This window comes from Myodes glareolus, chromosome 1 (genome assembly GCF_982192425.1).
Source record: "Myodes glareolus chromosome 1, mMyoGla1.1, whole genome shotgun sequence".
Classification (NCBI taxonomy): Eukaryota; Metazoa; Chordata; class Mammalia; order Rodentia; family Cricetidae; genus Myodes; species Myodes glareolus.
The window spans coordinates 53,383,905-53,396,708 of record NC_142026.1 but is presented as its reverse complement, the minus strand read 5'-3'; the positions used below and the strand labels follow the sequence as shown (position 1 = coordinate 53,396,708).

The 12,804-nt window shown below is 48.0% G+C and overlaps 1 protein-coding gene and 1 non-coding gene across 2 annotated transcripts in view; both read right to left on the bottom strand.

Annotated features, from left to right (window-relative positions):
* Positions 1 to 9,506: 9,506 nt before the first annotated feature.
* On the bottom strand, positions 9,507 to 9,580 carry Trnat-agu (transfer RNA threonine (anticodon AGU)). Its single transcript has one exon. It is a non-coding gene; the product is annotated as a tRNA-Thr (tRNA).
* Positions 9,581 to 10,922: 1,342 nt separating this feature from the next.
* The window catches only part of Wdr88 (WD repeat domain 88), a 37,595-nt gene continuing 35,713 nt past the window's right edge, over positions 10,923 to 12,804 (bottom strand). The window contains exon 12 of the mRNA XM_087909656.1: positions 10,923 to 11,197. Within this exon, the coding sequence (XP_087765782.1) occupies positions 11,051 to 11,197 (147 nt within the window). The 3' untranslated portion in view covers positions 10,923 to 11,050. The remainder of the gene's footprint in view (positions 11,198 to 12,804) is intronic.

Genomic DNA, 12,804 nt, shown 5'->3' with positions numbered 1-12,804 from the left:
AGATCTTGCCTCAAAAATTAATTAATTAATTAATTAATTAATCAATTAAAAAATTGGAGGGAGAGTAATTGTCACTGTTGTGTATTCATTTCCTCTAAGATTGAAACATTACATTTTCTACAAAGAAGCTCCTTAAATAGGAAGGTAAACAATTCAAATATCTTCAGGAAGTCCCTGAAGCTGACCAGATTCTTTAGGTGCCCCACTATGTCTTTTCAAGAGTAAACAAACCAAGCTACAAAGAAGTCGCTGAGATTACACTTGCTGCCTTAAAGAAGCAGAAACCAGTCCAACTGCCTGGAAGAATCTCAGACCAACTGAGGTATCTGGAAAGGACACCCTTCGGCCTTTTGGGCTGCCTGCAGGCTGGGCAGTGTGCTCCAGGTTCCCAGCTTTTGTGTGCTGGCTGGGATTTGGCGATACAACTGTCTTTGAGTCATTTCTGCTCTTGTAAGTAACCTCTCACTCATATTCCTGTAAGCAACCCCAGTACAACCCATTGATTCCCCAAGTTGGACTTTGGTGGTATTCACACTTTGGTCTGTCATGGCTCCCTATCTGGACTGAATAGATGTGTGTTGCATCTCCCCCAGAGAAAGTTTTTATGTGTTTCAGCCCACCCACCTCAACTCCTTGGACACACTCATCTCCAACAGTCATTCATTCGATTTGTATTTAGACAGCATCCTGTGCTGTTTACAAAGCAAAAAGAGGTCCCTGCATTTTTCTTTAAGGTTTTATTTTTCATTTTTTTTAATCACCAAAGAGAAGTAATCCCATTTACCTTAATTTTGTTGGCAAGAGCCAGTGTTCAATTAGATTGTGTATGATGTATGGCCCAAGGTGACCATGAAGCTGTAAAGTTCGCATGATGGGCAGAGAATGAGCCCACCAAGAATAGCTGTGAGCTCTCGGGGCCCAGGCGGAAGGGGGATAGGGGGCTAACAGTTCATTTTCCTGATCCTGAGAAGGCTCACTGACTCTGATATATATGTAAAATTCAGAAGCTCTCTGGAGTCTCGTGCCTGCTGTGATGCCATCACTGTGCCTGTTGTCTGAGCACCTTCCCAGGTGAGATTCTCACACTGGTGAAAGCAAAGAGAATTCCCATAAGCATTAGGGTTCTGAGGGCAAAGGTATCTAAAAGGCTCTATACAGGCTGAAGCACGGCAAACACGCCACTGGAAGCCTGCCTCTTTCCCCTTCCCTCTTTCCTGCTAAACCATTAGATTACATTCCCAAAGCTAGCCGCTAAGGTCTGTCCCCTTATTTGGCCACTTCGTTGTGTCTGACTAAAATTCCAAAGACCACCTATCAAAACATCAAGGTCCGGCAATCAAGATTCACTGGCTAACAGGTCCAACCAAAACTTACCAACTCCTCCTCACACAGACTCCCCTTCCTTCTTAAAATCCACTTCATCAGATACACCTGTGGCTGCCCTTGTCTGTTCCAGAGGCAGTCCCACCTCCACCCCCTATCCCCAATCCCCATCCCTGCTTGTCCCTCCCGGTTGGTTAATAAATCTCCCTTGTGCCGAGAATTTGGTGTCTGGCTGTGCTCTGTGCCAACTCCGAGGCCCCTTACGGTTTCCCTTATGCCAGTGTTAGAACTCTGAAGGCAACAGCATCCTGGCAGTTGGGAGTCAAGGAAGACCACAAAGTCACACCGTACAACAATCCTCACACAAGAGATTTATTGGGAAAGGCACAGAGGGGGGGTGCTGCTTCTGCTCAAGTGAGAAGCAGCAGGGAACTGAGCGGGAGACAGGCTTATACAGAGCTTCTTGGGAGAGGAGCTTTCCAAGGGAAATTTCCAGGGTGGGGACCGGTGAGATTTCAAGCCAAGCCCAGGGATTGGTGGGTTTTGGTAGGTTTTCAAACCTCAGAGTTGGCTCAGACCTTTTTACCTTACAGCTCCCCTCACCCATCAAAGACCACAGTGAGGACAGCGTGGTTTGCCCTGGCCACAACGGCTTCAATGGTTAGTATCGATTACCTCCTAGACAGTGTTGTGGGGGATCCACAAGAGAAGACCACGCAGACATTAGGTTAAGCCTTCATGAGCTGGTCGGCCACTACACTGGGTGTTTAGGATCCCAGTGTAACACTGACCCTTTCCCAGAATGAGTTTCTAAATACAAAAACCATGTCCTGGGTTGGCACTTCAGTTAACAAGAATGGTAAACCAGGAGCAGAGCAACAAAAGCCAAAAGGCAAGATTAGTCCATTGAGAGACTTTCCTAGATCTGTGGACTTTGATGGCTTAGGTTTTAGTAGGTGGTGCTGTCTACATGCTGAGTGCTATGGCCTGAATGGAGTCGGTTGTGCTAAGGTCTGGGGGCCTGTTGCAACAGGACCTGGAATCACGCTCTTGCCTGGGAAAATTCCTGTTTTCTTTAGAAATTCATCTTTAAAGAGATCTGCCTTTCTTCCATGTCCCCTGTCACTGCTGTCTGTTGAGACACAGTCTCACTTTGTAGCCCAGGCTAGCCTAGAACTCACTAGTCAGACTCTGTTTCAGCCTCCTGAGTGATGGAATCAGGAGCGTCCACACCTAGGTGAGTCAGACAGGGCCAGGTGATGGGATTCTAATGGGGTGGTCAGTCCAGGTCTAGCCTGTGGTTCCAATTTTGCATGCAAGGGGCAGGGAGCTGATAAAAAATGAGGCGCTGGACTGGGTGTGGTGACTCACACCTGGAATCCCAGCCCTTTAGAAGTGAAGGCAGGAGAATCAGGTGTTCAAGGCCAGCCTTGGCTATAGACTACAGCTTTGAAGCCAGCCTAGACTGCATGAAACCCTGTACTAAAAAAGAAAGAAAGAGAGAAAAAAAGGAAGGAAGGAAGGAAGGAAGGAAGGAAGGAAGAAAGAAAGAAAGAAAGAAAGAAAGAAAGAAAGAAAGAAAGAAAGGAAAAAGAAACGAAAAGAAGCAGGTGGGATGAGGTGAACGGATAACTTAGCAGTTAAAAGCACTTCCTACACTTGCAGAGGACCAGAGTCCAGTTCCCGACACCCATGTCACATAGCTCACAACCACCTGTAACTCCAGCTAGCTCCAGGGCATATGATGCCTCTGACTGCCGTCCACAGTCATATGCACGTTTCTATACATGAACAAACACACATGCACACAACTAACGATAATTGCAACTAAATAAATCAGCTTCCAAGCCTGCTGTTCCGAAGGGGCTGAGCCAGAGCCTTGCTGAGCCTCCTGGCTTGTTGCCGAATCTGTCTGTTCTGAAATGCTCACGGTGGTCTTTGTTTGCATTGCCATTCCTTTTGCTTCTTACACAATGCACATTCGCTACATAGAACAGCCAAGCACACAGTCAAGAAACAGAAGAGTAACACAGTAGCAGTAAATAGCCCTGCAACCTGCACAGCCCTGGTAGACACACTGCACGTCAGCCCCGTTAATGTGTTCTCCAACCAAGGCTATCTCATAGGTGGCATGGGAACCACATGGGAGGCCTCGGGGAAGTATTTAAAGCAAAAGCAGGGTTGGTGTAGTCCTGGGGCACAGTATGTGCTTAGCATGTGTGAGACCCTACATCTGAGCACCAATACCAAAGCAAACAAACAAGAACAATAAAGGAATTGGGACTGGAAAGAAGGCCCACCAGCTAAGAGTGGGGACCTGAGGTCGGGACCCAGCAGCCATGTTGGAAGGTTCACAACCACTTCATCTCCAGCTCCAGGGGATCTGACATTCTCTTTTGGCCTCTGTGGGCACCTGTACACACTTAACATACACTCACATACATGCTTAGACTTGATAAATCTTTACAAAATTACCTAATTAGCCTTAATGATACACTTAAAAATAGTCTCAAAATAGTATCATTTCAATATGTCATAAGTATTTTTCTGAACTAATAATTCAGTTTAACATTCTTATAAAAAGCCTCCCAAATCTAGTATTTCCCCTCACCTCCTCAGGTTCACCTCTATTCAAATGAGCCACAGGTTCCCTGTGTAGAACTCCACTTTCTAAATATGACATCATAGACTTATAATCTTAGCTCTGGAAAGACTAAGCCAGGAGGGTTTTAAGTTCATGACCAGTCTCAATTACATAGTGAGTTCAAGACTACCCTGAGATGCATTGTGGGACCCTGTCTCAGAACACCAAGGGCTATAGCTATAGCTCAGGGGTAGAGCCCCTGCCTAGAATCCCCCAGTGAGGGGCTGGGGTGTGGCTCAGTGGTAGAGCCCCTGCCTAGGATTTTATCTCTAGTACTGCTTGCCCCTACCCAAACTTGTTTGTGAGAAAGTGCTTTGTCCCAAACAGATAAACAGGGGTGGGCTGGGGGTTGTGGCCCAGCCCTGGGGGTCAATCTCACCTGGTTTTCTTAAATTAACTATTCCCATTTGTCCAGCATTTCTTGTTCACACCAGTAGACTCATAAAGCCCCAGCAATTTACCCCATGCTATCCTATCAGGCTGTGCCTGATCTTAACAGTGGTTTCTGAGACTAGATGGAAATATCTCTGTGAATTCTTTCTAGCGTTCCCACTTCCTTAAGCAGCTAAACAGGGCCAATGCGGCCTTGAAGGGCCACAGAAGTGCCTTCAGCCTGAGTGGAGGAACCCTGCTTCAACATGCACCTGGCAGCCTGTGTCCAGAAGAGGGCACAAGTGAGCTCAGCTCCGCAGGCCAGGGTATGTGAGCAGCAGCAAGATGCTGTCTGCAGCATCCAGGGCAGCAATCAAGGGTCAACCTGGGAGCGGAGGACTCACACCTAGAAAGAAGTGCCCCGCCCCGGGGCTTCTGCCTGGGATTCTCAGCTGCAGCTAGGGCCCGGTTCACTTCATTACTGACTTCAGTCGTTGATATCTGCTGGTAGGTATTTGTATTCCCCAAAATATGAGAAAGTAAGATTCCCTATAGGCACACACAGACATACAGACAGACAGACAGAGACAGACAGACAGACAGACAGAGATTAAATCACTGTAGTCTGTACTGGCTATAGATGAAACCCAGGGCCTAATAGGAACATACTCAGTAAATGCTGTACCACTGAGTCACACCCACAGCCCCTCACTAGGGGATTCTAGGCAGGGGCCCTACCACTGAGCCACACCCCCAGCCAGTCCTCTTTTGAATACTTCTGCAGAACTTCTTGGCTCAGCCCCTGTACATACAAGTACAGAGGACTGCAGGCAAGGGCTGTTAAACAGGTCCTGGGTTCTACATGTCAACTCGACTCACTCCAGAGAGAGCAAAAGAAAGACGTGGTTGATGGGTGTAAAGGAACTTAATGAGAAATTCTGTGTTGGGAACGAGAGAAGCAAGCACCCTGTCCATCCTCGGAGGCGCTGATGTGGGCCTTAGGTTTCAGCAGAGCACGGCCAAGAATAGAGGGTGAGAGGCCCACCCTTTCTTTCTTTATCTCTGTCTGTCTGTCTGTCTGTCTGTCTGTCTCTCTTCCTTACACACGCACTCTCTCTCCCTGCTGCCCGTGGAGCAGGATGTAGCTCTCAGCTACTTCTCCAGCACCATGCCTTCATGTCTCCATGTTCTCTGATGATAGGGGTCTAACTTTCTGAGACTATAAGTTCCCAAATAAATGTTTTCTTTTATAAGTGTTACCATGGTCATGGTGTCTAGAACTGCCTAGAACCCCCAGTGAGGGGCTGGGGTGTGAGTCAGCGAGAGAGCTATAATGGCCCAGTGATGGTATGGTTCTGTGACTTCTTATCTAGCATTTGATTCCCAGCAAGGACAGAGTGGAAAAAGATGGTTAAAATAGTAAGTTTCATGTTATATGTCTTTTACCACACACACACACACACATACACACACACACAAGACTAAAATTCTAGGTCTTAGAGGGTGGCTGAGAGACATGCCCGCTGGTTTCCATGTGTCAGACCTCCACAGCTCCCGGATCTCATGGGTCATCACGCTGAGGACTGCTTCCCCTATCCTGGTCCTGACGTCATCTAGAGGATGGACTGAAATGATTATAAAATCTTGAGACTTTATTTGCCATAAATCTATGATCTAATTGAGAAAATTCCCTCAACTGTATCAAAAGGATTATCAACCAATCAGAACAGTTGGTCTCACAGTCAGTCCATGGTCACACTAATTCAACGTTCTCACCGTAATCCCCACACGCCTCTAATACCTTTACTTAGCTGCTTCTCTTAAGACCCTATGAGGTGGTTCAATAAGTAATTTCAATAAGACATTTGCTACACATTGGCAGAGTGGTGAGCCTGTGCACGCGCATGTGCGTGCGCACACACACACACACACACATTAATGCCATAAATCAATTTTTTAAGTCTTTTAAACATTTAAAGAGTGATTCTCAAATGTTTTATTGCAAGTTTTAATGTTTTCCGAGAGGGTGCTGGAAGTAGGATTCAGTAGTTAATAGCAGTTCATATCTCTGCAGAGGATCAGGGTTCTGTTTTCACCACCCATGGGTCAGCTCATAACTGTTTATTAATTTTAGTCCAGGAACTTGTGCCCTCTTTTGGCCTCCATGGGTACTGCACACACATGGTGCACAAACATAATACAAACACACATAAAAAAAAATTTTAAGATCTTTTTTTAATTTCTGAGGGCTCCAAGTTACTGTTTATTTCATTTAGAGTGTGTATTATATATATATATATATATATATATATATATATATATACACACACACACACACACAACAGTGAAGGTTCTAGAAGATAAATCTGAGGAAAAATATCTATTGATTTAAAAAATAATGGTGATTTGCCAATTACATGTTGACACAAATGGCACTTTTACAAAACTATTTACAACATAAAACAAAGCTCAGTGCAGTGCGGGGCTGAGATGGCTCAGAGGTTAAGAGCATTGCCTGCTCTTCCAAAGATCCTGAGTTCAATTCCCAGCAACCACATGGTGGCCCACAACCTTCTGTAATGAGGTCTGGTGCCCTCTTCTGGCCTGCAGGCATACACACAGACAGAATATTGTATACACAATAAGTAAATAAATATTTAAAAAAAGACACAAAGCTCAGTATGAAGAAAAACGTCATTTTACATGGCCTTACAGAAGGACTGTCAATAGCTGTTCCCAGCTGTGTTATTTTGGGCGATGAATATGAAGAGATCCTGTAAAAGGAAGAAGTAAGGGGCTGCAAATGGGAGCCAGGGAGAGGCTGGGCCAAGGATGGTGCCGCACATGCCTTTAATCCCAGCACTCAGCCATCAGATCTCAGTGAGCTCGAGGCCAGCCTGGTCTACAGAGCAAGTTCCAGAACAGCCAGAGATACACAGAGAGACACGTGTATGTGGGGGGGGGGAGATGACACATTGCCTGAAGGCTCACTGATGACGTGGACTTTTCCCATTGAGGACCCTGGAAACAGCTTCCCAAACACTCCCCCACTCCCCCACCTCACCTCACTCCCCCACCCCTCCCACCCCACCCCCACCCTCTCCACACTAAATGCAGGGAACGCCTCAGTAGTTTTAAAGGGACAGAAACAGATTGGTTAAAGCAGGCCGGTTTCTCTTCCGGTTTTGCTTACTGCTTGGGGATACTCGTCCAATCAGATGGCTTCCAACTCACCGGTGCGTGCGCAGCTGTCGCTCACAAATGCTTTTCCTTAGAGCAGGGAGCCCCTTCTAAGTCCCAAACTCACGAGCCAGCTAGTATTTCTGCTTGGTCCCCTGAATTAGCTAGCTTTTCACTACTGTAGAAAAATGCCTGTAATTACTTAAAAAGAGGATTAGGGACACAATTTCAGCCACTTCAGTCCAAGGTTGACAGGGGGAGGAGGAGAGAGAGGGAGAGATAAGGAGGAGATCACTTCTGAGGAACTGACGCCATCCCCTCAACCAACCCCAACCCTTCTGCTGGGCCTCACCTCCCAAAGTCTCTGCAAACAGCACCCTCAGCATGGAGCATGCTGGTCACATGATCCTGTGACAGACATTTCTTATTCAAAGCGTAACAACACTTAAATGGCAAGCACACAAATCCCAGGACCCAAAGATGAGCTAGAACTAAGTCAGCCCTAGAAAGACTGGAGTGTAGTTTCCAGTAAACCCTTTGCTAATTGGATTCAGCTGAACGCCCCTGCTAGCTCTGCATATCCCCCACACTTTCCTTGGCAATGACAGCCAAAACAACGAAGTTGCAAAGGGCAGGAAGTGACCGAAACGAACAAACAGATAAGCATAAAATCACACAATACACCCGGACCTGTGGGGAAGCAGAGACAATGGCCTCTGGGACACGTGAATTTTCTTGTTCACCCCGGCTTACAATAATTCAACTCAGTATGGTCAACTTGACCATAGTGCTCAAGTAAAAACTTGTTTTTAAATCTCAGTCTTTTCCCCAGCTACAGAGATGTCCCACAATCCCCTCCCAGGAGTCCGAGTCCGAGGGCCGCAGTGCTGACATGTTTTTCTGGGCATTGTGTGTTTTCATATGCTGCCTTATCTAAGCAAAGGCCCATGCGCATCCTGCAGTGTGGTTTTAATGCCTTTACTTTGTCGCTTTTTAACTTAAGACTTTTTTTCTATTACATTTATTTATTTGTTGTGGGGGGGGGGTACACATGAGCTGCAGCATGCATGTGGACCCACAGGCCAGAAGACAATTTTCAGGGGTCTGTTCTCGCCTTTCACCCCGTTAGACCCAGGAATTGAACTCAGGGAATCAGGGTTAGCAGCAAAGCATCTTTATCCACTGAGCTATCTCACCAGATCAGTCCTTAATGATTTATAGGGTTGTAACCTCAATTGTGAAAGAAAGAGTATCCTCGTTGGAATAGCGTCAGGTCACACTCGCATTTTCTGAAGTTCGCTGGGCCTGTCATGCTGGGTTTGTTTGGACTTAGGTGTATCCCCGTGAACATTCTTTAAACTTCCAAGTCTCCCCACCTTCCAAAGCTTTGGTCGCAAAGGCTCTCAAAGAAGTTCCATGTGCCTGTGGCATCCTGGCATTTGGCAATAACAGCCCAGGCCTTGGGGTCAGGCCCCACACTAGGGCCCCCGAGACATTCGGGACCATCCTCCACCCGTAGTAGGTTTTTTTGTTTTGTTTTTTGTTTTGGGGTTTTTTTTTGTTGTTGTTGTTTGGTTTTTTGTTTGTTTGTTTGTGTTTTGTTTTGTTTTATGCGTTCTGCGGACGCAGATGGACTGGTCGGATCTGATGCTACAGGGGCCACGTTGGGGACTCACTTGGTCTCGCCAAACTGTCCTCAGTAGAAGACAGAGCGTTGGAAATGTGGCTGCAGGAAAAAGAAACCAGCATTCTTTTCAAGGTTGAGAAGCCAAGAGACTGCGGAGAACCGCCACCCCTGTGGGAGCACTCCGTGGCGACCTCCTCAAGAGGCAGGGGCTAGCAAGCAACACAACACCGTCTTCAGCTAAAAGTCTTTCCCGGCTCACTCTCGCCGACAGAAAAGTGGTGCCGACAGAAAAGTGATCCCGTGAGAAATCTTTCAAAGCTAAAGGATGAAACACAAAAACAGAGCGGACACGCTCAGGTGAGGCACCGCTGGGATTCGAACCCAGGATCTCCTGTTTACTAGACAGGCGCTTTAACCAACTAAGCCACGGCGCCACCCGCACGAGCACTGCGAGAAACCAGTTCCCATTTCTAGTGACCTCACGAGCTTCGCGCATGCGTACGCATTCCTATGCTGGTAGTGTCGCGCATGCGCCTGGCGGTTTCTCGTTTGTGGCCATCTGAAGGAACTGGGAAAATTCTAATCAGCTTCACGGAGCGAGCTGGATGGAGCGGACCTGGTTTCCGAGTCGGTCACAGTAGCATCCCTTTTTGTGCTCTATCTTCTGCGGATCGTTTGCTGGGAATCTCAGCGGAGCCCGCATCTGCCCCAGAGACACCCCAGAACTCCCCAATGCGGCCGGGCTGCTTAGTTCCTAGGGTGTTAAGTGAGCTGCGGCCATTCTTGCCAGCCCAGGCCCATAACTTCCGGACCGCTTCTCCTGGAGCCAGACACTGGATCCTGAGTTGACTCCGGGCGATTCGAAGTCCCCACACGATGTGTGTTGGAGTTTTGGTTGTATGACTAAGTCAAGGAAGGCCCTCCCCATGCACGCTTCATGGTCACTCTGGTGTCTCCATGTCAGTCTTACCTTTGGCAACAAAGCCAAGCACTGCTGATGCATCCTTCTGGCCTTACAGCAGTGGGAGACTCATTCGCTGATCTATGCAAAAGTGAATGCAATGTGCCCAGAAACGTTTGGCTAGTGTTTTAATAGCCTAGGTGCCCATCGTTGGGGACGGTGTGAATGCGAGCGTTCTAATCAACCCCAGGCTAACGTGATGAATACACTCATCGTGGTTTTCATGATGAAAGTGACCTCAAAACTATCTGGAGGTGGGCTGGAGAGAGAGCTCAGTGCTCAGGAGGACCCAGGTTCAATTCCCAGAACCCACAGGGTAGCTCACAACCGTCTTTTGGGCACATGTGAGGCACATACATACGTACAGGCAAAACACCCACACACATAAGGAAAGAAACCACTACCTGAGAAGTCCCACTACCCCTTACACCATTACAGAGAGGACCAAGCCCCTAGCTCTTGAAGCTGGAAGGGAGAGACCATACCCAAACCAAAACAATCACAGTGCCTTGCCATCCTAGTCCAAGAGCGGGCCCCACACATCATAGTCACCTGACATGTTCGAGACGTGCACATGCCAGTCCCAGGGCCACGTTATGGGGCGGCTCCAGACTCTAGAATATTAGCCCACAAAGTGTTCCAAGAATGAGATGGCTGGACAGTGGGATACAGAGCACGGAGGTAGCCAACTGCTTCTCCAATTTCCCCCACACACTTGTTTCCCAAAAGAATCTAGATTTATTCTATATTCAAACTGAAGTGCTCACTGTTAAAGGGTTCTGGGGTGGGACGGGGTCAAAGAGGCAGCACCATGCTGAGAGTCTAGTGAGGGCCTGGCCCCCACCACAGTTTAATAGGTCCACCCGGCTGGGAGGGGAACTCAGAGCAGGTCCCTGCAGAATGCCACAAACTTCTTAGCAGGTGCATTGTGCACAAGCAGCCATCAGCTCTCTTTACTGTCCTCCGATGACGATGACGAAGAAAACTGCCCTAAGCTCTTCTTGTTTCTCCGGCAGAACGGACACCGGCTGTGTAGTTTAGAAGAGGACTCACTTTCAAAGGCGGGGAAAATCTGGTCACAAATCTTGCACTGCCGTGGGATATTTTCCAAAAAACAGAAACATTGTGCAGGTTAGAGGAGGTGAGGCTGTGAGGGCAGAGTCTCTCATCCCACTACCCAGCTAGCCTGGGCTGAGCCAAGGCAAGGCCTGCCATTTCCGGAGTTTCTCACCCCACAAACTGCCCGGGGCAGGCTGGGAGCAGGAGACCAGAAGTAGATTTCTGCCCAGCCTTTCCCTCCAAAGTTAGGAGGGCAGTGAGGGCTGGCCCTCACACGGCCACATGCTTGGGAGGAGGAAGACAAGGTTGTGTCCAGTGCTTGTCCAGTGCTCCCTGGCCAAAGCGGTCCAGAGAGGAACTGTGGGACCCACGGAGTGGCCTGACTCCTTGCTATACCAGAGACACTGAATTGCAGAACAGAGTTAGGAGGAAGCAAGGCAGGAGGAAATAAACCCAGAGCCTTGTATGTGTTATGCCATTGAGCTACGTGTGTGTGTGTGTGTGTGTGTGTGTTTGTGTTTAATTTTGAGATGGGGTCTCAATATATATCTCAGGCAGACCTTAAGCATAAATCCTCCTGCCTCAGCCTTCTAAAGAGCTAGCATTAGAGATTTCCAAACTAAATAGGGCTTTGATCTATTTATTTGTTTATAAAGGGCACCAGGAAGTCAGGAGTGGTTGTGAACCACCATGTGGGTGACAGAATCGAATCCGGGTCTTCTGTAGGAGCAGCAAGTGCTTTGAGTCACTAGGTCGTCTCTCTACTCCCTATTTATTGATTAGTTCATTTGGAGACAATGCTTCACTAAGTCTCATAGGCTGACCTCCAACAACTTGTGATCTTCCTGCCTCAAACTCCTAAGTATTGGGCTTACAAGAACCAGCCCCCCCACGAAGCTCCAGACAAGGAATTCAACCAACTGATGTGGGAACTGAGGATTCTCCTCCACACTGATTCTCTTTCTGGCCAAAACACTGCCCTGAAGGTACAGATGCTCGCCTGTCTCATGTGCTACCCACCATCAAGCCAGTGATTGAGGCGGGGACTCTCAGCCCACATCAGAGGACTCTCAGGGGATCCCAGTATTCCAATGCACTTGTGCACACACACACACACACACACACACGCACGTGCACACACACAAACCTGCAAGGTGTCATGTTCATACCCTGGACTCCATGCTCCCGTGCTTTGAGCCCCTTAAGAATTCAGGGCACTTTGAAGCCCAGCAGATCCCGCCTGGGACAGCCCTTCTGAGAAATCCAGCTGCTGAGGTTTCTCCTGTCAATTTGGAACGAGTCGAACACAGCCGCTTTGTCTTTGCTGCAGCTCCTATTAGACCTGTTTAAAGTTAGAGCCTTTACCTACCTTCCCTCACAGCCTGTTTCCCATGGTTCAAACACCGAACAATAGGACTCCTAGGGAAGGCAGCTCCTGGGTCAGCTCGGATGTCAGGGAGAAGATTGATGACCATTGCTCTATAGCCAGTCCACAAGAACCATAGAAACCAGTTAGCCACAAAGACAAGGGTCCCCCACCCCCTGCTCTCAGTGTTCGCCCACACTGGCTATTTCAAAAAGCAGTGGTTTCCAGCGAAAGTTTCTGGGAGCTTGGAGGTGGAGCGGCCACGTCTTTTG